Source organism: Leishmania donovani, chromosome 18 (genome assembly GCF_000227135.1).
Source record: "Leishmania donovani BPK282A1 complete genome, chromosome 18".
Classification (NCBI taxonomy): Eukaryota; Euglenozoa; class Kinetoplastea; order Trypanosomatida; family Trypanosomatidae; genus Leishmania; species Leishmania donovani.
This window is the reverse complement of record NC_018245.1, coordinates 145651-169664: the sequence shown is the minus strand read 5'-3', so window position 1 is coordinate 169664 and position 24014 is coordinate 145651. Positions and strand designations below refer to the sequence as shown.

Below are 24014 nucleotides of genomic sequence, written 5' to 3'. Positions count from 1 at the left end.
GTTTCCGGACTCGTGTTTTCCATTCTCGTGTCTCCTCCACCTTCTCATTCGATTGCGATTTTTCGTTTACCGTAGGGCTCTTTTCCTTGTTGTGTGTGTGCCTCCCCCCTCCTGTCGCCTTCTCATCTTCTTGTGGCTCTTGCGGACTTCGCTTTTCTTGACGTTAACGAGTTTCTGCTCGACTTGAGCGTGCCTGTCTGTCTGTCTCTCCCTCTGTGCATCGCTCATGCGTGTTCATGTGCGTGCGCTACTCTTTCTTCGTCCTCGCTATGCTTTCTGACCCGATTTGCTCTCTTGGTTTTCTTCTCTCTCTGTTGACGTTGTCTTTGTGTGTAACAAAAGCGCGGGGAAAGGGTGACAGGGAGTCGAAACAGCAGCAACAGCAGCAGCAGCGGCAGAGGCAGCGGCAGCAGCAGGCTCCACGTATTTCGCGTCGTGCGTTTGCTTGTGTGCCTGTGGGTGGCTTGATTAGCGGTCAGGCAGCACTGCCTGCTCCGCCTTCCTCTCTTCCTATCCTTTCGGCTCCTCCCCCTTCCTCTCCAGTGTCGATTTGTTTATGCATTGCTGCGTGCCGGCATCATCTGCTCTCGCACTCTCACTCTCTGCTGTCGTTGACTTCTGTCGTACACCTCCATTTTTATTTTTGTTTGGTTCTATCTCGTCTCCCTCTCTTACGTGTATCGCTTGCTACGTGACGCTGATTCTTTTCGGGTTTCTCTTTGCCTCGTTGTGCCCACTCCCTCCCTCCCCTTCCTCACCCCCTCACCCCCTTCGTCACGCTCTCTCCCATCTGATTATTATTATTACTCGTCTCAGCTGTGCGTGAGCAGGTGCCTGTTTCGCTCTCTCTATATCTGTGTGTGTCTGCGTGCTGTATCGAGGTGCGCATCCGAGCCGCCCTTATACACCGTTTCGTCGAAGTCGACGAGGAGGGGCGCCTCCCCCTTTTCTTTGTTTTCCAGCGTGTGTCTGCCTCTTCTTCACACAAGGTCCTCCCTCTGCCACCCACGTTGTTGTTGGTAACACGATCACGCTTCGGCTCACACAGCCGTCGAGCTAGGTTAGCGGTGACGACGACACGGCAAGTTACCATCTCTCATCGCAACACTATCTCCGAAGCTCTCTGTGTGACCCTAGCAACGGATTCACCGAAAAGACAGGCCGTGCACCGGTCGCACACGTGACACGCTCCTTTTCACCCCATCGCATAGCAGAGAGAGAGCTTCATTGGCTAGCGGCGAAGAATGGCGCTCATCGTCCATATGTTCTCGATGGCGATGGTCAGCCTCATCGTGCTCGTGGTGCAAAACAGCCTGCTCGTTGTTATGACCCGCTTATCACGCAAGAGGGTTGATGCGGCGCACAACTACCACACCTCCACCTTAGTCATGAACCAGGAGATTGCCAAGATGATCATGTGCCTCGTTCTCTACGGGCTGGATGACGTGTATAGGCAGTACCGGCACGATGCCGCCTCGAGCAACCGCGCCACCAACGCCGTGCATAAGATGGTAGGGCTAGAGATCGATGTACTGCTACTCAGGGACGACAGCGCCAACGACGTGGAGCGCGATGCGTGCCAGACAGGGGGTAAGGAGGCCCCGCCGCTTGCGGATGAAGAGCCATTGGAGGTGCACATCCCTTGCTCCTCAGCATCGCCTCCGCAAACTACGGCGGTCGGCCACGCCTCTGGGGAAGGCGGCCGCCACGTGGCGGACGAGCTCGGCTCGGACCACGACGCACCGGGTGTACCACAGGTGACGAGCACATACTGCAGTAGCAAAACTCTCGGCATCACAGCGCTGTTTGCCAGGCAGCTGCGACAATCACCTTGTTTGACGACCTCGGCTCGACCGAGCAGCGCGCCGGCTAACGCGAACACGCGAGCTGCTGGGCATGGTGAATGGAGCTGCAGCGTCGATGTCCCCGAGACGATGCGCAAGTACGGTTTCGTCTTTACGTACAGACGGATGAAGGCCCTCTTCTCCCTCTACTGCTGCATGCTGTCCGCTTCCGTATACAAGCGCGACACGCTGAAGCTGTTTGTGCCAGCCTTCCTGTTTAATATCCAGAACTTCCTGATCTTCATAGGGCTGTCGAACCTCGACGCCGTCACCTTCCAAGTCTGGTCGCAGACAAAACTGCTCTCCACTGCCGTCTTCTCCGTCTGGCTGTTGGGCCGCAAACTTTCACCGATGCAGTGGCTGTCGCTTGTCGCGCTCACTGCTGGAGTGCTTGGCGCGCAGCTCGGGGCACCGAGGGCTGGCACAGAAATGCTCCCTACAGCTGCCCCACACTTGCTGCACGGCACGACTACGGTCCCTGGCCTCGACAGGGCTGGTGAGCTGCGCGCTGGCGACGACGACGACGAGCCTCAGGGGAACGCGCTGATCGGGATTGCAGCGTGTGTGCTGTCTGGCCTGTCGTCCAGCTACGCCAGCGTGTACTTTGAGAAAGTTGTCAAGACGACGAGCCCTACCTTGTCGATTCGCAACATCCAGCTCTCGCTCTTCGGCATCCCGATCGCGTTTGTTTCCATGTTGATCCTCGACGTCTTCCCGAACTGGTACGCAAGTGTGCAGTGCGGACAGCGCGTGCACTGGAACATCTTCTCCGCACCGGCCGCGGGTACGAGGGTGCTCGGCGCAACGCAGGCATTCTGCCCCGCGCGACCGTTTTTCTTTTGGCAGCGCTACGATCATATTCTAACGTGGGCTCTGGTTTTCATTCACGCGTTCGGCGGTCTGCTGGTCGCCATGGTGGTGAAGTACGCTGACAACATTTTGAAGGGGTTTGCCACCGGCGTCGCCGTGATCGTTAGCGGGATGATGTCTTCTGCCATTGACGGGTACGAGCCCAGCTTGGCCTTTGTGCTCGGCGCAGTGCTCGTGATTGGCTCGAGTATCGCCTTTCACAAGTTCGAGCCGAAGCGATAAGGTGCTGGGGCCGGATGTGAAGGGCAGGCAGAGGAAGGGCGAGAGACAGAGGAAACGGAGGGGCGAGGACGGATCACACGCTTGCGTTTTGTTTTAAGCATACGTGTATGGTATGCATGTGGGGATATATATATATATATATGTGTGTGTTTGTTCTCAGCCATCTTCTTTGCTCTTGTCTCACACTCACTTTCATCCGAAACCACGCGCGTGTCCTCCTCAGCCTTTCTCCTCCCCTATTCACATTTGCCTCTGTTAGTGATCGATCATCTGTGCGTACGTTGGGTGCACCCTCGGCACTCCACCGGTGCGCGCGCGTGCGGATGGTGGGTGCTTTTGGCGGCTCTCCTCTTTTGCGTTCGCGGTAGGCGAGGTCAAGGTGTGGTTGGGGGGCAATGCACCGCATACTTGGACCTCTTCCGACGGAGACTGTCCTAAAGGAGCGATGGTGGTCGTGCTGGTGGCTCTGGTAGACGGGCTGCATAAAGAAAAGAAGAAACGAGAACCCCCCTCCCCACATAACCGCACACGAAGATAACGGGGAGGATGTAGGCGAGGGATACTGTCGCGGTGCTTCGACCTGCCTCTGTTTAGGGAAGCCTCTCCATTGCTCTCCTCCGCACTTGCCGTTCCTTTTTCTGTGTTGGGCTTTTGTTTTCTGTTTCGACGTCTCCTCGTCGCTCCTTCTCGCACCCTAGGCCCTCATCCGCTTGCGTTGGGGTGAATAAATTTCCTTTTCACTGCAGCTGCCCCCCTTCTCACGCTCACGGAAACACTCCTCTTTCTGCATTGCGGCGCCCCGTTCTCTACTTCGTCGTCTTTCCTCTCGGCCACTATGTTTTTTTTTTTGTCTTTGTCTCTTGCTCGTTTCTGTGCTCTCATGATGCCGGTTATCTCACAGTGATGTCAGTGACTAGTGCCCTACGCTCTGTGTGGGGAAGCCAAGAACCTGCAGCAACGCCCTTGCGTACGGCTGCGGGATCTTGGTATCAGCGGACAGGTCTGAGCTGGCGCTGTGCTGGAGAGCCTTGTGCTCGTGATAGCGCTTGGACTAGCTCACTACGAATCGTGTCGGCGGTTCGACAGTTACACGCCGCCACTCGATGTTGTCGTGACTGTGCTGCGCTGCGGTGTTGTTGAACGTAATCCTAGACCCATCCTGCGCTGTATGCCGTGGGGTTATCGTGGGCTGAACGACGCCGGACGGTGCTCGTTGGCCCGGCCCTTTGGCGTGGCTCGAGTGCAACAGAGGTCGTGTGAACCCTTAGTTGTGTGCATGCGTACACATGCCGACGTGCTTGTCGTAGAATGGCACGCTTTTCTTCAACCATACCCATTTGTTGCCGTGCAGCGTATCGTCAACCCCACTAGACACCCCTCTGCCCCGTCACAGGCCTCCACCACCGCGTGTGGGGCGAAGCAGCGCTTCACACGCGCGCTACAAAAATGCCAGCACAGTCATTTCAGAACGGCCTGCGCCTCAAACTCCGCCCACCACCCCGCGCTGCGCAGGTCACCTCACAGCCGCTTCCCTCACCAGTGGGCCGTGTGAGGGCCCGGGGCGAGACAGTCGTTCAAGTGCCGTGGGCACCCTGCCCATCACGTGGATGGGCACAGACCTGTTCACAGTCGCAGGTCGCCCCGACGCCACGCCGTCCAGGGCACGGCCGCCCACATCAGCAGGGATGCATCGCACTCGCCTCCCCCCCTACGTCGTAGGCACCTGACCCGGTCATCACCTCAAGTGGTTCGGCATTTGGCAGGGATATAGGAGGGCTGCTTTGGCCCCCTCCACCCACACAGAGGGTGCGGGGTCGCTGGGCCCTGAGATGCCACGCGCGGAGGTGTGTGTCCCTCCTCTGTCATGAGGTCTTTCGCGAACGCCGAGTACACTCAAAGCCGTCAAAGCCGCTTCCCACCACTTCGCTTTTTTTTTTTCGCACACCATCTTCGCCCCCGCCTCCTTCTCTCTCTGTCTGTTGCTTGTGTGGCCGTGCATCACAAACCTGTGCTTCAACTTGCCGTCGTCTTATTTCCTTTCTCTGAAAAACAAATGCGGTGTGTCTCCTCTTCGCGCATCGCGCGTGCACTTAGGGAAGTGGTGCGCGTTCGTGGTCGAGTGGTCTATCGCGCCCCTCTACTGACATCACTGCAAGCAGGCACGCGCCCACTCATCGATCCATTCCTTTCGGCATTCGCTCCTGTTGTTCTGTCCTCTTCGTTTCTCCGTCACTCCGCCACCCTCTGTACGCGCGTGCAGGCCTGAGAGAGGGCAGGCGACACACACACACACACACCTACACACATACATAGGAAGCAGTCTAGAGGTCGTTTCTTCGTCTTTTTTTTTCACCACTTGTTAGATCACTCTTATTATCTTCTGTTCCGCACATCTTTTTCTGCACGCGAGGTTTACCAGTCGCCGTTGTGCACGCCCCGCAGCGTAAACTTCCGGCACCTCGCCATTCTTTATTTCACCACATCCCAGCCTCTTCGCCTGCACGCGCGAAGAGGCGCGCTTGTGCGCACTTCCGTCTGACTGTTCCGCTGGCAGGCCAAGCCTGCTGCACCGTCCGACGGAAACGAGTAGAAGTACGGCACTCAGCGGATCGCCGCCGATGTCTAGTGTCCACAGTGCTCAGAGCCCACTCACGACGAGCACCGTTGCTGCCACCGGTGAAGCTTTTGCGACCGAGACTCCTTTCTCCAACTCGATCGAGGCAATCCGTGCGCGACTACAGGATGCGGTGCGCAATATCGACTATATCGTGGGGGCCGCACAGCGTCCCTCCCGCCCCACCGCATCAAGAAGTGCTGCTGCGGGTATGGATGTCTCGTCCCCACGAGTTGACCGCTGGGAGGTCAAGAGTCCGGGTGATGAGCGGCGACTGCATGGCGGCCCGACGAGTTGCGCTGCGGCGCTGGCGCTGTTGAGAGCCAGGCAAGCGTCCGCTGCTCCTAGGAGCTCTGAAGCAGGCACCTTGCCGGCATGCCAACCACCACCAACGCCACATTCAGATCAGATGAGCGAGGACTCGCCTACCCCAGGCCCTTCTGTTGCCACACCATTTACGGCCTCTTACTTCCGCGAGAGCGCCTCCACTGCTAGCGCCACGACCGAGGCCGGGACGGTGCTCTCGGCCACCTATGCCGCAGCCCTGGACTTTTGGCGGGTCCATGGCCGGCGCACCTACCGGCCTGCGCCGATGGCGCAAGCAGGTCTCACCGCAGCCTCCTTGGCTGATGCAGCTCTTGCGTCGGCCGCCGCCTCGACACTCTCTCAAGCACCGGTAGCAGGTGCTCACAATGCCCACACTGCGGCATCTATCACCTTCGCGCCGCCGCCGCCACACTCGAAAGGGCAAGGCTCCGCTGCAAGTACCAAATTCGCGGAGAGGGCGCACACCGACACGGACATCCTCGCTGACACTGCCGCCGGGCCTGCACGGTTGCCTAACACGTTATCGACGGCTGCAGCGACAGCGACGGCGACGGCGACGGCGCAAACGGGCCACAAGGCAATTTTTGCTCCGCTATCTTGGCCGCCTCGAGTTGCGCTGCCGGCGTCTCTTGCTGCCACGACGCCGTCCACGACGAGATCAAGGTCGCTGACGCCTGATTGCAGTCGCACCCGTCACACGCAACCCCCGCAGGCCCTAGCGGATGACTCGTGCTTTTCCACGCCCGCACCAGCCCCCCTGCCGTCGCCGTCGTCGGTGACCACCTTGTCTGCGCGGCTGGCGGCACTTCGCGCTGCCGACACGGCTCAGCGCAGTTCTGTGCTCACGCAGCAGAGGCAGCGACAGGAATGGCCTCGTGATGAGAAGAGACACGTTTCCTCGGGGACTTCAGCGCTGGTGACTCCCGCTACCGCTCTGCTCGCGGACTACGCTGTTCGCGCGCACCGAGACAACGAGGCAAGCACCAGCGAGTACTTCGGCGCGAATAACGCCCCCGTACATCACCGGCAAAGCCGGGCAGAATCGCAGCATCTGCCGCAGAGCAGTGGCGCCGTGGGCCAGATCTCCACCAATGCTACTTCGGATCACAACTGGCTGGTGCGCAGCCCCCCGTCGAAACCTGCGACATCGCCAACCGCAACGACGCGGCAGGCACAGCGGGCCAATCGACGAGACGAGACCTCTTTCATCGTCTCGCTCGCCCAAGACATGCAGGCGGCCCGGGAAGAGGCGTGGCGCGATGCTCTGGACAGCGTGAAGCTGGAGCCTCCGGTCCGGCCGCCACCTCTGCCTCCTCTCGATACTTCCGGGCTTTCGAGGGACACTCCACCTTCCCGGCTACCTGAGCACCGCGGCGGCGGCATCGGCGACAAGCCGCTCTTCGCTCTCGCAGCCACCGCCGACACAAGATGGGGCGCCGCTGCCGCAACTGCGTCTTCACGCGCTTTGGCGTCGTCAACCGCACCACTCGACGCACTTCAGGCACGACTCTTGCCGTCGGCGATTGCGATGGCCACTGCCGGCAGGGGGGCGGCGGAGAACGAGTCGCTGCCGATGCACGAGGAGCTGGCGATGCGTGAGCGACTGGCTTCGCGACGGCAGCGGCAGAGCGAACACGCACTCGTCGTGCACGGCAGGGCGGCAGAGCACCAAAGGCAGCGCTACGAGCGCCTCAGCGACGCCCGCGATCGCGACGTGGCCGAACACCTCCGCGGGGAGATGGCTCGGCAGACGGCGGTGCAGGCTGCTGCGCAGGCCCGTGTTGCACAGGTGCGTGCCGCGTTGCCAGACCACCCGGAAGCGGTGACTAGTGACGAGCTCGTCGCTATTCGCCTGCACGCACAGCAGCTGGAGCGGCTGCGAGAGCAGACGCAGTGGGTGATGGGGCGGTCGCCTTCGCTCCACATGGGAGCAGCCCCCGCGCCTGCAGCCGATGCGGTGTCCACGACGGACTCTTCCTCTTTGCTGATTCCAGTGGCTGCAAGTGGCAAGGCCTGCGGTATTGCAGCAGCTCAGCGTGGGCACATAAAGGAGGGAGCCTCAACGACAGCGCAGCAGACGTGCACCACCACTGGCAAAGAGAAACATCCACCTAGCCCATCTGAGAAGGTCGTGGCTACCGCAGCCGCAACGCGCACTCGCTACAGTGATGTAACTATCGACCCAAGCGTTGTGGCTGGCGATGGTGTCCGCAGTGTTGGTGCGCCATCTGCGTCGGCGCAGATCACCGCTTCCGCTGAGCGGGAGGCAACACCAGAGCAGACCATGGCGGCACATCGAGCCTGCCCGTCCTCCTCCTCCCAGGATCTCGTGCAGAGACACGCAGCAGAGTCGCGCCAGCACCGCTCGGCCACGCCTGCTCACGCCAACGGGCGAGTAGCAGGAGAGACCGTGCACGAAACCGAGAGATCTGCTGGTGGCTCCCTGGACGAGGACTTGCTGACTTCGACGCAACTACCACCTCCTTTGTCCGACGTTCAAGTCAAAGCCGAGAGACGGGCGAGGACGCCAGCGCCGTCTACTGTCAAGTTGCAGAGATCTGCGTCGTCACCTTCGGCCTCTCGCGCCGATGGCGTTGGCACGGGGAAGCCGACTTGGGTGGCGCCGATGCAGTCTTCCGTCTCCACGTCCTCCAAAGCCGCATCTTCACCGATACAGCGTCAGAACGCACTGACGGTGTCCGCAAATGACGACGCCGATCGCGACTTGATCTCGTCACCTCCATCGGGTCGATACAGCGAACGCGGCGGCAAAGCCGCCGGGTCGACAGCACCGGATCGGATCGCCTCAATTCAGTCTACCCGTCTCCACGTCTCCGCGAGTCGCGGCACGGCCTGGCAAGATGATTCGACGGCGTCTGACGCGACATCCTCGTCTTCTTCCCGGCTGCCGGCGTCTGCGTCGCCGTTCCGGGCGTTACACAGTGCCCCCGGTGCTGGAGGCAGTGCGAGGCCACCGGTTTCACGGACGCGAAGTCCCCTGTACGACGGCCGCGTAGACCCCTCTCGCTCTGCCTCTCTGCACCGACGCGGCACACCCGCTGCAGATGGCGCGCGCCGCAGTGGTGCTGGTAGAACAGGCAGCAGCGCGCTGACCTCCTCTCGCGCAACGACGAGTCCGACTTTGCGGAACAAAACGACAGATCCGTTGCAGGCACACCGACGCGCCGTGCAGCACGAAGTGGACAAGCGCACCGCCTTGCGTGCTCAGGCCACGCTCTCGGAGCATGGCATTGCTGTAAATGTCCAGCTGGCGGGACACCGCGTGCCGTCGCTGGTGAAGCTGTCGAAGGACGGGAAAGAGCTACTGTTCTACCTCGATCGCATTGAGCAGGTGCCACTCCCGACACCGCGCGCCTCTCCGCTCACGTCGTTGCCAGCCTCCTCGGCCGAGTTCGCATCTCGCTCCCCGTCGCCAGCGACAGTCTTGTCGCGCGTACCTGGGACCGGCAATGCGCCAGCCACGATGAGCCGAGGATCACAGCTGTCTGCCTCCTCGTCTCCAGCGGCAGCACAGCCACCACGGTTCCACCTACCGCGGTTCCCTGGCGTTGCGGCTCCTGTTGCACCATCTATGCAGCCGCACAGCGGTCTGGTGAAGATGCTACCCACTGACACGTTCGTCAAGGGGAAGGCGATCGCGGGGCGAGGCGGCGGCGTCGCTGGGGCTTCGCCGCGGGGCATTGCGCCGTCGCTCTCTTCACCGCAACAGCAGCGGCTAGTTGCCGCCGCACCGCCACCGCGCGGCGGTACGGTACCGTCCCCGTCGCCACTCCCGCCGCACATGGCGGCGTCAACGCTGCTGAGACGGGGCGTGCCCCCTTGCGCTGCCGCCTCGACTCGGCCGATACGTGTGCGGGAGCTGCATCACTTTCCGTGCGCGTACTCTCGGGTGTACGTTCCATTCGGCGTCATGGGCTATGAGAGCGACCTCGGTCTTGGCGGCCCGAAGACTTGGGAGGATGTCGACGGCGTCCTCTGCGGACCCGCCAGCTTCGAGGTCCTTCGGCGCTACCGATGCTCGCTGTTTGCCGAGGTACGGGGGCCGTTATGTGCTCCATATCGAGTCTACGTTATCATTCCCCAGTTCAAGCGGATCGACCTGCCGCAGGATGCAGTGCTGCTCGTGCTTGACTTCCAGCAGCGCGTCGACTGGGTGCTCTTCCTGCTGGCGATGCAGCACGATGTGGCGGACAGAGGTGATTGCGACAGCGGCGTCGATAGCGGCGTTCTCGCAGACTCTTCGAGTCTCAGCGCCGGCGCTGTGCAATCGCGGGTTCTGTCGTACGGCCGCGCTCTGTGGATGCTGGCGGTGCAGCGCCTCCAGCGGGCACGTGCGCTGCGCGGAATGAACCCCTTCGACCTTGACAAGATGTGGCCCGTCCGCCATCCCGACCAGCGCGGAAGCCGAGGGTCTGAGAGAAGAAGCGGGCGTGGCGCGCCCTCTGTGACGCCATCTCCCCTCGCAAAGGGTAGGGTTTATCCGCTGGCGGGAGGCGCTGCTGCCACCCGTCGATCCGACACGCGGCCACCGACCCGCAGCGGCCGCCACCACGGTGCTGGGTCCAAGGCACGCGCCTCATCAGCCGAGTGCACCTCTGTGCCCCCTCGCGGGAGAAACGACTCACCGGCCCGCCGCAGAGACCCGGGACTGGACTTGGGGTGGGAGGTCTCGGCGGCGGCGGAGGGAGTCACCAGAGGGAGCCACCGGGGCAGTGACGCTCGCTTTTGGAACCCCAGGCAGCATACGTCCCCCGCGCGACCGCAGGCGTTCTCTACATCACGAGCGGGGGCAGAAGCGGTACCAGTGACCTCGCAAGAGGCGTCGAAGCCGCGATTTGAGCTCCTGAAGCGTGTGTCGCGCAGTCTAGGCGTCAGGAGGCCTGGCAAAGGCAGCTGACACGCAATGCGCCAGTCACATGCAAGACGAAGTCTGCGTGACTGAAGAAGTCACCGGTAACTGAGCGCATGGGCCTGCACGTGCTTCTCGAAGCTCATCTCTTCTCCCACACGCACAGACGGGGTACAGGGCCTCCAGAGGGCTCTGAGCTGCAGATGGTCAGCTTCCTCTTCGGGCCCGTCCGATATGCACCTGGACGAGCCTCTGTTACCCGCGCAACGGACGGCCGCCCGCTTTCAAGCGGGCGCAGGGCCCTGAAAGCGGCCCGCACGGATCATGGCATGCAGCCCACCAGCATCTCTGCCTGACGCCGATCGCGCGGGACGCATGCGGCAGAAGGGACGAGAAATGCCGGAAAGGGCCCACTAGACGCATGGTCCGATTCGAGGGCAGGATGGCTCGCCCCGGAGGAGCAGGATGCAGCCGTGGTGCAGCGGAGGCGGGTGAGCTGTGACTGTTTATGCGTGTCTGCTCGATGATCTATTCGTGCCGGAGTGGGCGCACTGATGAGAAAACCCTTCTCCGACTTCTCCTGTCTCACCTCTGCGCGCGTGTGCGCGAGAGGGTCGATGGGTGCAGCTCAACTGTGGCCATCTGAAGTCGCTCGCCACGTGTGGTGCTTTTCTAATGTACGCGAGGACGCCTCGGGTGACTGCCTTCATCTGGGCTTTTGTGGAGAGCACATGCGGCAGCGAGACAGCGGCAAGAGAAGGGTGGATGAGGCACGCGTACAAGCAAGACGCACTCTTCTATCTCTGTCTGTGTGTGTTTTGCGTGAGCGTCGTCGCCGGGAAGCGGTGCTTTATGAGCAACCTGACACCTGCGTGGGCCGGCTGGCGCCTCCGTGTAGGGGTGGGGTGGGGGGCGGAGGACAGGGAGGATCGTGCGCACGTGCGCGCACTCACACAGACGCAGGCAGGCGTGTAGACGAACGGACCGGGTCTCTTTTCCATTCTCCACCACGTGCAGCATTGTGAGGTGAGGGCAGACGTGCACACTGCGATGGGCGAGGATGACGCTGATGGCGCTTGGAGAGGAGGGCGCACCGAGCGCTGGAGGGGGTGTAGCGCGTTCTCTTTACCGAAGCGTGCATCAGCGCTCCAAACGTCGCCTCACTTGCCATTGCCACCATCACCTGCTACCGCTGTACAGCTCTGCCCGCCACGACAGGTGGCTTCACCCCGATACACTCTCCGGCCACATCTCCATGCTCTCCACCTCCCCGTTTACCTTTCCTCGACACCGCTCCATCTGCTGTCTCCTTCTGCTCGCACTTCTTCCGCCCTCTCATCGTGCACGTCACGCGCGCCCACACCCTCATTCAAGTCTAGAACGTAACAAGAGGAGAAACACAGAGACGAAAAGGTGGACTGGCGCACGTTGCGTGCACAGTTACCGTAATCACCGCTACTCACTCTTGCATGGCTGTCACAGGCTCCCTGTCTTTAGCTATTCGTGTTTGTGCTCCCGTTTACCCGTGCAGAGTGGTTGTCTCCTCAGCGACTCGTGCGTAACGAACGAAGGCCACCTGGCCCCCTTGGCCGAGGGATTCCACGGAGGCTTGCCAGACGCCATAACCTCTCTGCACTGTCGTTACCGGCGTAGCCTTTTCATCCGGCGCTCGTCATTCACTCCCCCGCGAGGGGTGCTCTGGTGCGAGACCCCACACGGCGACAACGGTAAGGCCGTGAGCTCCTCTGTCTTTTCCTGCTGGCGTGGGCTCTCTCACTGGACGACGGCAGGGGGTCTTCGCCGCCACGCTCCTCCTTCCGACTCTCCGCACCACGCCTCGGTCACAGCTGATCTCGAAGACCTCACACGTCTTTTTGCCTGCCTTTCCTTTTCTATTGTGGTGCACACAAGCGCGAGCCAGTGGCGTGGCGGGCTGCGCATACGCGACGCTGTCGCCGTGAGCGTTGACACCCACAAAACATCTCGACACACGCACGCCTGGAGCCGACCCGAACAGTGGTGGCCGTACAGACATAAGAAGGGAGAGAGGGAGCAGAGGTGTAGAGGGGGGAGGAGGTGCAGAAAACGAACGAACCGCACTGAAACGGCGCGTGCTTGACTAGACGCGTGGCGCACGTATACGTCGGCGCGTGCCTGTGCTGTCAGCAGGGCGAGGAGGCGGCGAATTGCCCGCACGTTTCCGTTTGTGCGTGGGCGTGTGTCCACTTGCTCTTTCTGCTCAAGTCATGAATGGTGGTCCTCGACTTTCACCTGACGGTGACGGCTCCGGTGGGCCGCCGACGGTACCGATGCCCTTCTCCTTGAGCAGTAGCATCCGGAATGGTGTGGGCACCAGCGGCGGTCAGGACGCCCGATACCTGGTTAACACGGGCTCATCCTCAGCTGCTGCGTCGTCGTACGGGATTGAACGACCCAGCGCGACGGAGCTCAATGACGGCGTCATTGAGCGACTCAGCGAGTTGGCGACGGCAGCGCTCAGCTCGCCGGATAAGGAAACACGCGACAGTGCGGCACAGCAGCTCCTGTTCCTTAGCAGCTACGAGTACTGGGACACGCTTCGCGTCCTCTTGCCACGTGCACAGAACAATTACCTGCGCTTTATTGTGGTGAAAGGCCTGCTGTTTCTTGTGAGCAACGAGCTGGGGCCGCAGGAGCGGACGGAGATGCAGCAGTACGTGCTCGAGTACCTCCAGGAACGCCGGCGCTGCGGCGAGAAGCTGCCCTTCTACCTGTCCAACGCTCTCTTCTCAGTCTATGCGTCGGCGCTGTTCAGCAACTGGAAAATCTCCATCATTCGCGCGGAGTCGGCGGAGATGGTGGACTCGAGCGAGATGGCGCAGAGCATCTTCTCCAAGCTTGAGGCGTACCTCACCACAGAGGAGACACTGGACTGCGTGCTGGAGATACTCACCTTCTTTGCGAGGCAGAATTCGCGGCTCAGCATCTTGTCTGTGAAGAGCAGCTTCGCGAAGCAGGTGCTGCCCTTCTTCTTTAGCGCGGCAGCAAATATGCTGTCGAGCGCGCCGGAGAAGGCGGCTCTGGTGTGCAGCACGGCCCTCGAGTGCGCGCCGGAGTTGGAGGCGCCGCTGGTGCGGCTGCACCACCCCTCCGACACCTCCATCACGGTTCTGCGGTGGCCGGCGTGGGCCCCGGCGCTGTCGCAGGTAATGAACGCGTGCGGCCAGGCGCTCCTCAACCATCCAGAGGGTCCGTGCGCTGCGCTGTACTCGCGCCTGCTGCGCCAGTGCTCCACCGTGACGAGTCCGCAGGAGGAGTACATTGCCAGTCGTGATGACGTGGCGAATGTGCTGCTGGACGTGTCGGGCCGACTCCTGCTGAAGGTGCAGGAGAATCCAGAGAGGACGGAGCTGCTCCGGTTGGCCTGTGCGCTGCTCGTGAACACGTTTGAGCGAAACGACGAGACGACGGTGGCATACCTGGCGCGCGACCCCGGTGTGATTCGCGTCTGGGCGGATGCAGCACGCTACGTCCTTGGCCGCCCGTTTGACGAGGAGGAGGCTGACCTGCGCCAGGCGCTGCTGCACCTCTTCTTCATGATTGCGGAGCGCATGCTACCACCCAAACCGCGCGGTGGCCGCGGCCTCGACGAGTCGTTCACCGGGCAGTACGGCGCATGCACACCGCCGCGAACGCGAGAGGGCTGCTTGGTGGAGCAGGGCTTCTCCGCGGAGCGCGTGGGGCGCCAGGTACAACCGCAGCCGCACACGTCGCCGCCCTCGGCCCCTCGCGGACCGCTCTCCACCGAATGCACCCGGGAGGTGGAGCAGCAGGTGATTGACATCTTCAGCACGTACGTCGACCTCGTCATCAACACGGCGCATGAACGGGAGGAGTCGCAGGAGCTGCGCACCGGCCCCACCTTTGTGCTACAAACGGAGCGGATACTGCAGCCCATTGCCGAGGTGCTCTTCTGCGAGCGCATCGATCTCCTGCCGCAGCTGGTTGACCGCCTGCAGCAGACAATTCACCAGTACGAGCTGTGTGTCCGCGCGCGTGGGGAGCAGCAGGTAACCATGCATAGTTCTGCCGCCGCCAGCGGCGGCGGCAGCGACGGTTTCGGCTTGAGCGCGCGGTCGCTGCTGCAGGAGCTGTACATGACGCTGGCGGTGCAGAACATGAGCGTGGGCGCGGCGCTGAGCTGCCCAGCGGAGACTGCGGAGTCCACGCCGCTCTTCTTTACGTACGTGTGCCTTTCCCGCCTTTCCGTGATCGTCTCCATCTTTGCCATCGCGCTGCTGCAGGGGACGGCGAGCCGCGATGACTCCGTGCTCGGTGCCATCGCATCCTTTGCGCGCCAGCTCTTGGGGCAAGAGGACCAGGTGACGGAGAATCTGCTGCAGTGCCTGTCGCTCCTGGACGACGGCAACGACGACTTGAACGGCTTCGGTGGAGCTACAACACCTGCAGTGCCGACCTCTTCCGGCCCCGCAGCCCAGGTGCACATTGGCATCTTGCGTTCGCTCTTCTTTTTCTGCGGCTGCGTGTACGAGACGAACCTGTCGCGCCGCGAGGAGTTCTACGACATCACCGTGAATCTGCTGTGCTACGTGTACCGTTACCACAGCGATCAGGTGGCGCTGGTGGTGGACGCGAACGTCCTGCTGACCCGCATCGTCGACTTCGGCTCCAGCGGCACCTTCTTCCTCGGCGCGGGGAAGCTGATGGGCCTTATCGAGGCTGTCAAGGAGGACCAGCTGCCGCTGCTGCAGACGCCGTCGACGCCGCAGTTCGGCGCTGTTGACCTACGGCTGCCGAGCGAGGTGGCGGAGGCGCGCCACGGATTTCTCACCGCCTTCACGTTTTACGTGGAGACGCGCTACTACGCCGGCTTCCCAATCGCAGATGTCATCAGCACCCTGACGGAGCGCTGCTTCGACGACGCCCGCATGCAGGTGAACCCGCGCCTCAGCTTTCAGGACCTGAAGGCAATCACGAAAGGCATACATCAACCTGACACGCTGCAGCTGATGCTGGAGTCGATCATAAGACACAAAGATGTCTGCTGGGCCGTCGTCCGCTACGAGGCGGCGGCGGCGCCGGACATGATCGCGTGGCTGTCGGTGCTGTGCAGCCGCAGTTGCCAGTACATGGACGAGGAGAACTTGTCCACGACGCAGTGGGAGCTGACGAGCTTTGTGATGAACGTGCTGTGCTGCTACTTCAGCTACCTGTCGTACCCTTCATCACCCATGACCACTGCCAGCGACGGCACCCCCGCCTTTGGCGCCCCAGCAAGCGCCGACGGAGGTGGCATGCTCCCTGAAACCGCCGACTCGTCGCTTGTCATGAACGGGGGTAGCACGTCGACCTTCTTCTCCTTCCCGGCCGATGCCGTCGAGGCGGCTGTCGTCTACGACGTGTCCGACATCCTCAACACATTCTGCTCGGCGCCGTGGTGCAACCTGGGCATCGTCCTCTATTACGAGCGTGCCACTGTCGAGCATTTCTTCTGTGGCGCTGTGGAACTGCTCACGACGACATCGGTGCAGTTGCTCATGTCGGAAGAAGGCCGCACGCGTGTCTTCAACGCGATGTCGGCCGCTGTCAACTCCTGCGGCCACACCTTTCAGCAGCTGCACCTCCTGTACATGCGCCAAGGGGTGTGGAACCGGCTCGTGCGGCAGCTAACGAAGTGCCTCAGCTACATGTACGCCCCGGACCTGATTGACATTCTCTACGCCATTCTCCGTGGCAACCACCAGGCTCGGCAGCGCGTGCCGCATTATAAGGGCTTAGAGGAGTACACTCTCGCTGCGACCTTCAACGAGATCTGCACACTTGTGGCCGTGGCGCCGCACCTGACGTACCGCGAGATGTCGGCGTGCTTTGGGCTGCTGCAGATGTGCTACGACGGCGCCAAGATGCTGTGCGGTGAGTACGCAGACCGGCTGCTGGACCTCTGCTCCGCCTACCACCGGGTGCGTCTGCGACTCATCATCAACTCCCTCCGCCGCGGCGACGGCGCGCACCTGATGACGGAGTACATGACATATTTTGGACAGTCGTCCAACGTTGGGGTGCTGACGGCGTGGTAGGATGCGGCGGGGCGGCCGTTGCCAGAGTGTTGCTGTTGATGCCAGTGCTGGTTGTTGATGAGGTTGATTGCTTACATAGAAGAAGAGCGTACAGAAAAGCCTTTGGCCCGCCGCAACGCACGAGGGGGAAGGGCGAACCGCGGCGCGGGGGGATGGGCGGACGGAATCGTTGCGTCGACTTGTCCTTTTCGCCTCCTCGTGCTCTTTCTGTTTGCATGTCCCCCCCCCCCCGAACACGCGACTGCGCCGGCATGTCTGCATACGGCAAAGCATCTCTAACGGCACACATGAGCGATCCGGCGCAGCGTTGTCCTTCGAGTCATCACGGTGGGGCGGGGCGGAGCTGTCTTCTGAGGCTATCGAAAGGCCGGCCGCAGCCACAGAGCCCCATCGACACGTGCTCATTTTGCACAGCTGATGCGCATGCCTGTCGAATCCCTTTACAAGAACGCTGGACTGCCTCTCCCTCCCTCCCTGCGCTCTCAATCGTCTTTGCTTTGCACATTTAGCGCCGCGGGTCCCACCAAACATCGCGTTCGCGTGTTGCCTAGTCCGCAGGGACTCTTCACAGTCGCCCTCCCTCCTCCCTCTCCTTCTCCGCCCCCCTCTTGCTCTCTCTCATCTCTCCGCAGGTAATTTCGTCTTGTCGGTCTTGCCGACCATCGGTGGCGGTACCCGTTCGCCTGCTTCTTCTTCTCTGCGTCCCCGCACTGCACGCGGTTGCGTGCGTGCGCGTTCAAGAGCTGACGCACATGGAGCACCGACGCACCCGCACCGGGCCGATCCGGTTCCGCTGCTTTCTGCGCAACACCATCCTTGACGTGATGCGCTGCCGTGGCTGGATCGAGACGGACAGCGAGTCGGACTGGGATTACTACTGGGCCGACGTCTCTTGGATCCGGGAGAACTACGACGGGCTGCGCCTCGATGACCATCAGCACCTGAACCACTTCCGCAACCACTACGAGCTGACCCGCAAGGATACGATGGTGCGCAACATCAAGAGGATGGTGAAGGCGCTGGAGAAAGACGGGGACGCCGAGGAAGTGGCCGCTGCGTGGGACTTCTTCCCTGTCACTTTCTCACTCCCGCAGGACTACGGACTGTTTGAGCAGGAGTTCCGCCGACACCCCAACACGATCTGGATCATGAAGCCGCCAGCCAAGGCGCAGGGCAAAGGCATTTTTCTCTTCTCGAAGCTCTCTCAGATCGCGGAGTGGCGCCGCGAGTTTAAGCTACGCCACGGGTACTTGACAAGCAGCGGCGGCGGAGGCGGAGGCGGGGCCATGGGCGGGGGTGGCGTCAACGGGGCATCTTCGGGTGGCGGTGGCGGCGGCGGTGGCAGCTCATGCAGCGGCAACGGGCTGGGAAGCGTGTATGGTGTGCCGGAGCCGGTAGAGCCGTACCTCGCGCAGCGCTACATCGCGAACCCGCATCTCGTCGGCGGCAAGAAATACGACCTGCGTATCTACGTATTTGTCCAAAGCTATCAACCGCTGACGGTGTGGTTGCACCGCACCGGATTCGCGCGCTTCTGCCACCACCGCTATTCTCTGGACGACATTGATAACACATACATCCACGTCACAAACGTGGCTGTGCAGAAGACGTACCCGAAGTACACGGCGGCGTCGGGTTGCAAGTTTGGCATTCGAAACCTGCGCACCATCCTCACCGCCACTCACGGCGCGGCTCGTGCGAATCAGCTGTTTGGCGACATCCAACAGATGATCATGCGCACTTTGTTTTCTGTGCAAAAGATTATTCTGCAGGACAAACACTGTAGTGAGCTGTACGGCTACGACGTTATGATTGACGACACACTGCACCCGTGGCTCATCGAGACGAACGCGTCGCCGTCGCTGACGGCGGAGACGCCGGCTGACTACCACCTCAAGTTCAACATGCTGAAAGACATGTTCGATGTCATCGACATGGAGGGCCGGCGCAGCGGCGAGGAGGAGCGGGTGGGTGGCTTCGACCTGATCTGGGCCAACGGCCCTGCTGGCGTCTCCACCAACGACAGCCAAAAGACAATGATCTCGTCTTACCTCGGGTGCGCGAATGAGCTTGAGATTCCCATGTCGCAGCTGCGCCTGCCTCCTCAACTGCAGAACCACAGCAGCAGCGAGCACCCGCTCACGTGAGGTGTGGCAAAGCCTTTGTTCTTGCTGACCGTGGCGGTAGGACGGGCGGGAAAGAAGTGCGCGACTCGCGTTGGCCACAAGCGGCAATTACGCGGCAGCTTGCTTGCGACGACCGTGCGTTCTTTTTTTTTTCGTTGAGCACGCGTCTACCACCCACTTTCCGCCCTTCGTGCTACGCGACCAGACCCCGCGATCGATGCTCTTTAGGCGATGAAGGAGATTCGGTTGACGGGGTCGGCTGCTGTCGTCGCGGCAGCTGCTGCTGCTCCTCTTTTGTTTTCTTCTCTTTCTCACTGCATGTACTACGCCCTCCCTCATGACGAGGGAGACACACCTCCGCGCGTGGCATCTCAGGGCCCAGCGGCCCCGCACCCTCTGTGTGGGTGGAGGAGGCCAAAGCAGCCCTCCTATATCCCTGCCAAATGCCGAACCACTTGAGGTGGTGACCGGGTCAGGTGCCTACGACGTAGGGGGGGGGAGGCGAGTGCGATGCATCCCTGCTGATGTGGGCGGCCGTGCCCTGGACGGCGTGGCGTCGGGGCGACCTGCGACTGTGAACAGGTCTGTGCCCATCCACGTGATGGGCAGGGTGCCCACGGCACTTGAACGACTGTCTCGCCCCGGGCCCTCACACGGCCCACTGGTGAGGGAAGCGGCTGTGAGGCGACCTGCGCAGCGCGGGGTGGTGGGCGGAGTTTGAGGCGCAGGCCGTTCTGAAATGGCTGTGTTGGCATTTTTGTAGCGCGCGTGTGAAGCGCTGCTTCGCCCCACACGCGGTGGTGGAGGCCTGTGACGGGGCAGAGGGGTGTCGATCGGAGTTGACGTCACCGTTGTATGGAGACAGATGGCCGCTTTTGGAGCGAAAATGGGGATGTACGTCTGTAGGCGAGCTTGTGATCGTTGGTGGAGCGGAGGAGAGGTGCGCAAGGACGGCTAAGCTGAAGGAGGACGAGTACGGCGGGTGGGGATGGTGGCGGCCATCTGTTTCCGTGCTCCGTGAGAGAATGGGTTTACCGTATTCGCTGACCTTTACAAGCCCTCCAGCGAGGTGAGAGGATGATGGAGTAGAAAGGAGCTTCTGGTGCCTTCTCGGCTGACGGTCTGCGGTCCCCCTTGGCGGCTCCTTCCCAGCCCGCACGCTTTCTCTCCCCGCATCGCCGACTGCCTCACACGCCCTCGCGCTGTTCTTGCTGTTACACCGGCTACTGTGCGCATGCACCTTCACCCAAGCGGAGAGCGAGAGATGAGGCATCATGCGTATCTGTGCGCCGCGGTCCTGTTGGTCGGCTGACCTTCTCCAGCACGGGCCTTCCACGCCACGCACAAAGCCTTCGGCCGCGGCGGGAGCGGCGGGCGAGGACAATGCCGGCGCCTTCCTGTTCGTGGTGTCCCACATTCTATACTGGATTGCTCTTGCAGTCGTAGAGTTCGCGAGAGCCAGGGGTGGGGCCGAAGGAGAGAGGATGAGTGTGTGTTTGGTCGGCACAAGTTACGGATATGGCGTGACCCAGAACGGCTAAAGCACAAGAGTCGCACCGCTTGTGTGCATGTGCCGTTACGGCGTTGATGTGAGGAATGCGTGTACGGTGCCACTGCCGGTGCACCAATGGCCTGCACAGTCCTCCTCCTCCTCATCCCTTCTCTACGTCGCTCTCGATCACGCACCGAAGCTCATTTTTTTCTTTCGCTTGCTCTCCCTCGTTCTCTCGCTGCTGGTGCGTGCCGCCTCTCTCTTGCAAATCGCCAAGACGGCGACACACTGCACCAGCCGCGGCAGCAGAAGGTAGTGGGGGCATGCGGCTGTGCCGGCTCTTCCCTTCACATTCCAGCAATCGATAGCTAGTGCAGTTCCGGCTGTTTGTGCACACCACAGCTCAGGTGATGACGTTTCCAACACGGTGTACCGCGACGACGTTGTTGGTCGTTGTTCTTGTTCTCACCGCCTCGTCCTGTTTGTCAGACGCGTATGCTGCGGTCATGAACGCCGCCGCGGCCGCCGCGTCTGCGCCGCTGGAGGCGACAGGCAAGGGCCAGAGCAACAACTGGGCTGTCATCGTCTCTTCCTCGCGGTACCTCTTCAACTACCGCCACACCGCCAATGCGCTTACCATGTACCACCTCTTGCGTCAACACGGCATCGACGACGACCATATTCTTCTCTTTTTGAGTGACAGCTTCGCCTGCGATCCACGAAATGTGTACCCTGCGGAGATCTTTTCGCAGCCCCCAGGAGAGCGCGACGCGAATGGGCACGCGAGCATGAATCTGTACGGCTGCAGCGCGCAAGTGGACTACGCGGGCAGCGACGTGGACGTGCGCCGCTTTCTAAGTGTGTTGCAGGGCCGCTATGACGAGAACACGCCGCCCACGCGGCGGCTCCTTTCGGACGACAAGTCGAACATCATCATCTACGTCGCGGGGCACGGCGCGAAGTCGTTCTTCAAGTTTCAGGACACGGAGTTTCTGAGCTCATCGGACATTTCGGAGACGCTGATGATGATGCACCAGCAGCGGCGGTACGGTCGCATTGTTTTCTTGGCTGATACATGCCATGCGATTGCGCTGTGCGAGCATGTGGAGGCGCCGAACGTTTTATGTCTCGCCGCCTCGGATGCCGAGTCGGAGAGCTACTCGTTCCAGTACGACGAACAGCTTGGTACGCATATGGTTTCCTTTTGGATGAATGAGATGTACTCGTTGCTGAACGGCACGAGCTGCAGCAACCCGCTCACTCGCCGCATCGGCAACGATGCAGTGTCGGTGCTGCATCAATCGTGGTACAACTTCAATTATCACCCCTACCGAGTGGAGGCGAGTCGAAACCGCTCGAAGCCAGCGCACCGCGACGCCGTGAACGACCCGACTGCTCTGAGAGAGTGGATTGTAGCCGACTTTGTGTGCGGCCGGGTGCCGGCAGCGGTGCCAGTGGACGTTCGCTACGACCTCGAGTAGCGTGTCGCATCTACGTCGCTGCGCTGATGGTATGTGCATGGGCGCGTGTGACACGCGTCGTGTGCTCGAGGGGGGGGGGGGAGGCGCCTACAGCCGCACGCATGGATCCATGACTAGACGTGGCCCCCTCTTTCCCGACCGAAGCAAAAAAAGAACGCGAAGACGCCAACAACGTCGAAGGCCTGTGTCAAAACCGTGTGTGTGATGTGCAGCGCAAGGTGGGGGGGGGGCGAGAAGATGCGATACGGAGCGGGGCGCGGCTTACGAGCGTTGCTGCGCCGCTTCTCTCTAGTCTCTCTCTGTTATGTTTGTGGTTTTTTTTACTTATCCATGTGAATTACACGTCTCCACATGTATTCCCAGCAGCTCGTATAGGATGTAACGCCGCAGACTCGTGATGGCGGTGACTCCCGCTTGGCTTTTATGTCGCCCTCGCGGGGGGAGTGGGAGGGGAGTGGAGCATGCGTGCACTCACTAGTACACGCGAAACAGCTTCAGGTCCGGTGGCTCAGCGCGCCCTCTGCATTGCTGTGGGGCGATGCGTAAAACCCGGGTGCCCATCTATCTCTCTCTCCACTGCTGTCTTCCACCACGCTCAATCACCTCGCTATTTTGTGATATCTTACTCTCTCTTCCGCTTTCTTGACTCTTCGCCTGTGGCGTTCTGCATCGCCCATGCGCACCTCGAATGGAATACGCCAGCGGAGAGCGTTCGTTGTGTTCCTTTTCCAATGCGCCCGTTTACGCTAGCTAAGGGTGCGGCGCCACGCCAACTCTTGGCTGTGGCGATCGCAGCCGCGCGCATGTCGGTGTCATCGAGCACGCCTGCCGAACCCTCCACTCCAGCCGGTGCGTCGCAAGCTACAGCAGCGACGGGGCCGACTGTGGCGCCAAAGAAGCCACGCCGTCGTATCGCGAGCAAGCTCGACGCCTCCGCCCTGCTTAAGAATGTGCCGAGCGAACCCGGTGCGCACGCGGAGCTGTCGACGGCGGAGCTGGAGCGCAAGGTTGAGGAGATGTCTCGCATGAATTCGAAGCAATTGGAGGAGGTAATGCGCAAGTTCGAGGAGCAAGAGAACGAGAGCAGCCGTGTGCTCAGCGAGGACTCGCTTTATCAAATGGAGGTCTCCCTGAAGCCGCGTAGCTCTGGCGCTGTGCGGGTCTTCTGGAAAGACGTTGACGTGGTGGAGCTCGAAGGCCGCTACATTGGATGGTTCGCGGTGACGGTGGACGGCCGCAAAGTAAAGGCTATGAAGTCTTCGCAGGTTTTGGCGGTTCCAAGCGAGGCCATGGCGTGCTGCTGCGCTCAGGAGTACGCTGAGCAGACTGGGTACATCAATCAGCTTCTCATGCCCATGTCGGACATCTGCAGCGGTGCCCTGCACATCGCTCCGCAGATGCTGACCCCGCGCATCGACTACCTCCTCTCCTTCTTTCAAAACGACAACTTGTACTTCCGCGCCGCCCCGATCGCCGCGAAGCAGGACGCCATGATCGCCCCCATTATTGCCTGGTTCGAGCGCGTGTACGAGATGGACGTGCCCCGTGTGGTGGGCATCGGCGACCCGCACATCACGCCGCACGCGACGGCCAAAATGCGCGACGCGCTCATCGCCATGAATATGAACCCGTATCAGGTACTCGCCATGTGCGTCACGGCGCAGTTCACGAGCAGCTTGCTGTTGCCGTTGGCGCTGTTCAGCGGCGTGGTGGATCTCCCGACAACGCTGGCGATCAACCGGGCTGAGGAACAACACAGCATCTCGGAGGCGGGACTGGTGGCGGGCTACCACGACATTCGCGAGGCGGATGCCGTGACGAAGATCTGTGCGTGTGCAATGACGTGGAAACTAATGAAGGATGTGCCGCTGGCAAAGTGCCTCGAGATGCCGCGGGCCGCCTCGGCCGTGGAGGAGGCAGAGGCGATTTAGGCGCGATTCGGCGAAGTGCACGCCTTCCTCGATGCAGCCATCTTTCACGCCATGCCGTGCACGGCTCCCCAGCCTCCTCTTCCGACTTCCAGTCACCTCGCGGGCGTGGCCCTCTGCCCTGTGCCCTCCCTGTCTCACTCACGCCTCACAATTTTCCAGC

The 24014-nt window shown here is 61.4% G+C and overlaps 6 protein-coding genes across 6 annotated transcripts; all 6 read left to right on the top strand.

Annotated features, from left to right (window-relative positions):
• Window positions 1–1244: 1244 nt before the first annotated feature.
• LDBPK_180400 (hypothetical protein, conserved) lies at window positions 1245–2936 on the top strand (the record flags this gene model as incomplete). The annotated part of the gene is made up of 1 exon (XM_003860006.1): window positions 1245–2936. One exon carries the CDS (start codon window positions 1245–1247, stop codon window positions 2934–2936), a length of 1692 nt encoding a protein of 563 aa, XP_003860054.1.
• A 2618-nt stretch (window positions 2937–5554) lies between these two features.
• On the top strand, window positions 5555–10795 carry LDBPK_180390 (hypothetical protein, conserved; the record flags this gene model as incomplete). The annotated part of the gene is made up of 1 exon (XM_003860005.1): window positions 5555–10795. One exon carries the CDS (start codon window positions 5555–5557, stop codon window positions 10793–10795), a length of 5241 nt encoding a protein of 1746 aa, XP_003860053.1.
• Window positions 10796–13431: 2636 nt separating this feature from the next.
• LDBPK_180380 (hypothetical protein, conserved) lies at window positions 13432–16824 on the top strand (the record flags this gene model as incomplete). Its single annotated transcript, XM_003860004.1, has 1 exon — window positions 13432–16824. One exon carries the CDS (start codon window positions 13432–13434, stop codon window positions 16822–16824), a length of 3393 nt encoding a protein of 1130 aa, XP_003860052.1.
• A 752-nt stretch (window positions 16825–17576) lies between these two features.
• On the top strand, window positions 17577–18971 carry LDBPK_180370 (tubulin tyrosine ligase protein, putative; the record flags this gene model as incomplete). The annotated part of the gene is made up of 1 exon (XM_003860003.1): window positions 17577–18971. One exon carries the CDS (start codon window positions 17577–17579, stop codon window positions 18969–18971), a length of 1395 nt encoding a protein of 464 aa, XP_003860051.1.
• Window positions 18972–20852: 1881 nt separating this feature from the next.
• Window positions 20853–21923, top strand: LDBPK_180360 (GPI-anchor transamidase subunit 8 (GPI8), putative; the record flags this gene model as incomplete). The annotated part of the gene is made up of 1 exon (XM_003860002.1): window positions 20853–21923. One exon carries the CDS (start codon window positions 20853–20855, stop codon window positions 21921–21923), a length of 1071 nt encoding a protein of 356 aa, XP_003860050.1.
• A 1016-nt stretch (window positions 21924–22939) lies between these two features.
• LDBPK_180350 (hypothetical protein, conserved) lies at window positions 22940–23854 on the top strand (the record flags this gene model as incomplete). Its single annotated transcript, XM_003860001.1, has 1 exon — window positions 22940–23854. The coding sequence occupies one exon, from the start codon at window positions 22940–22942 to the stop codon at window positions 23852–23854; it is 915 nt and encodes a 304-aa protein (XP_003860049.1).
• Between the last annotated feature and the right edge of the window lie 160 nt (window positions 23855–24014).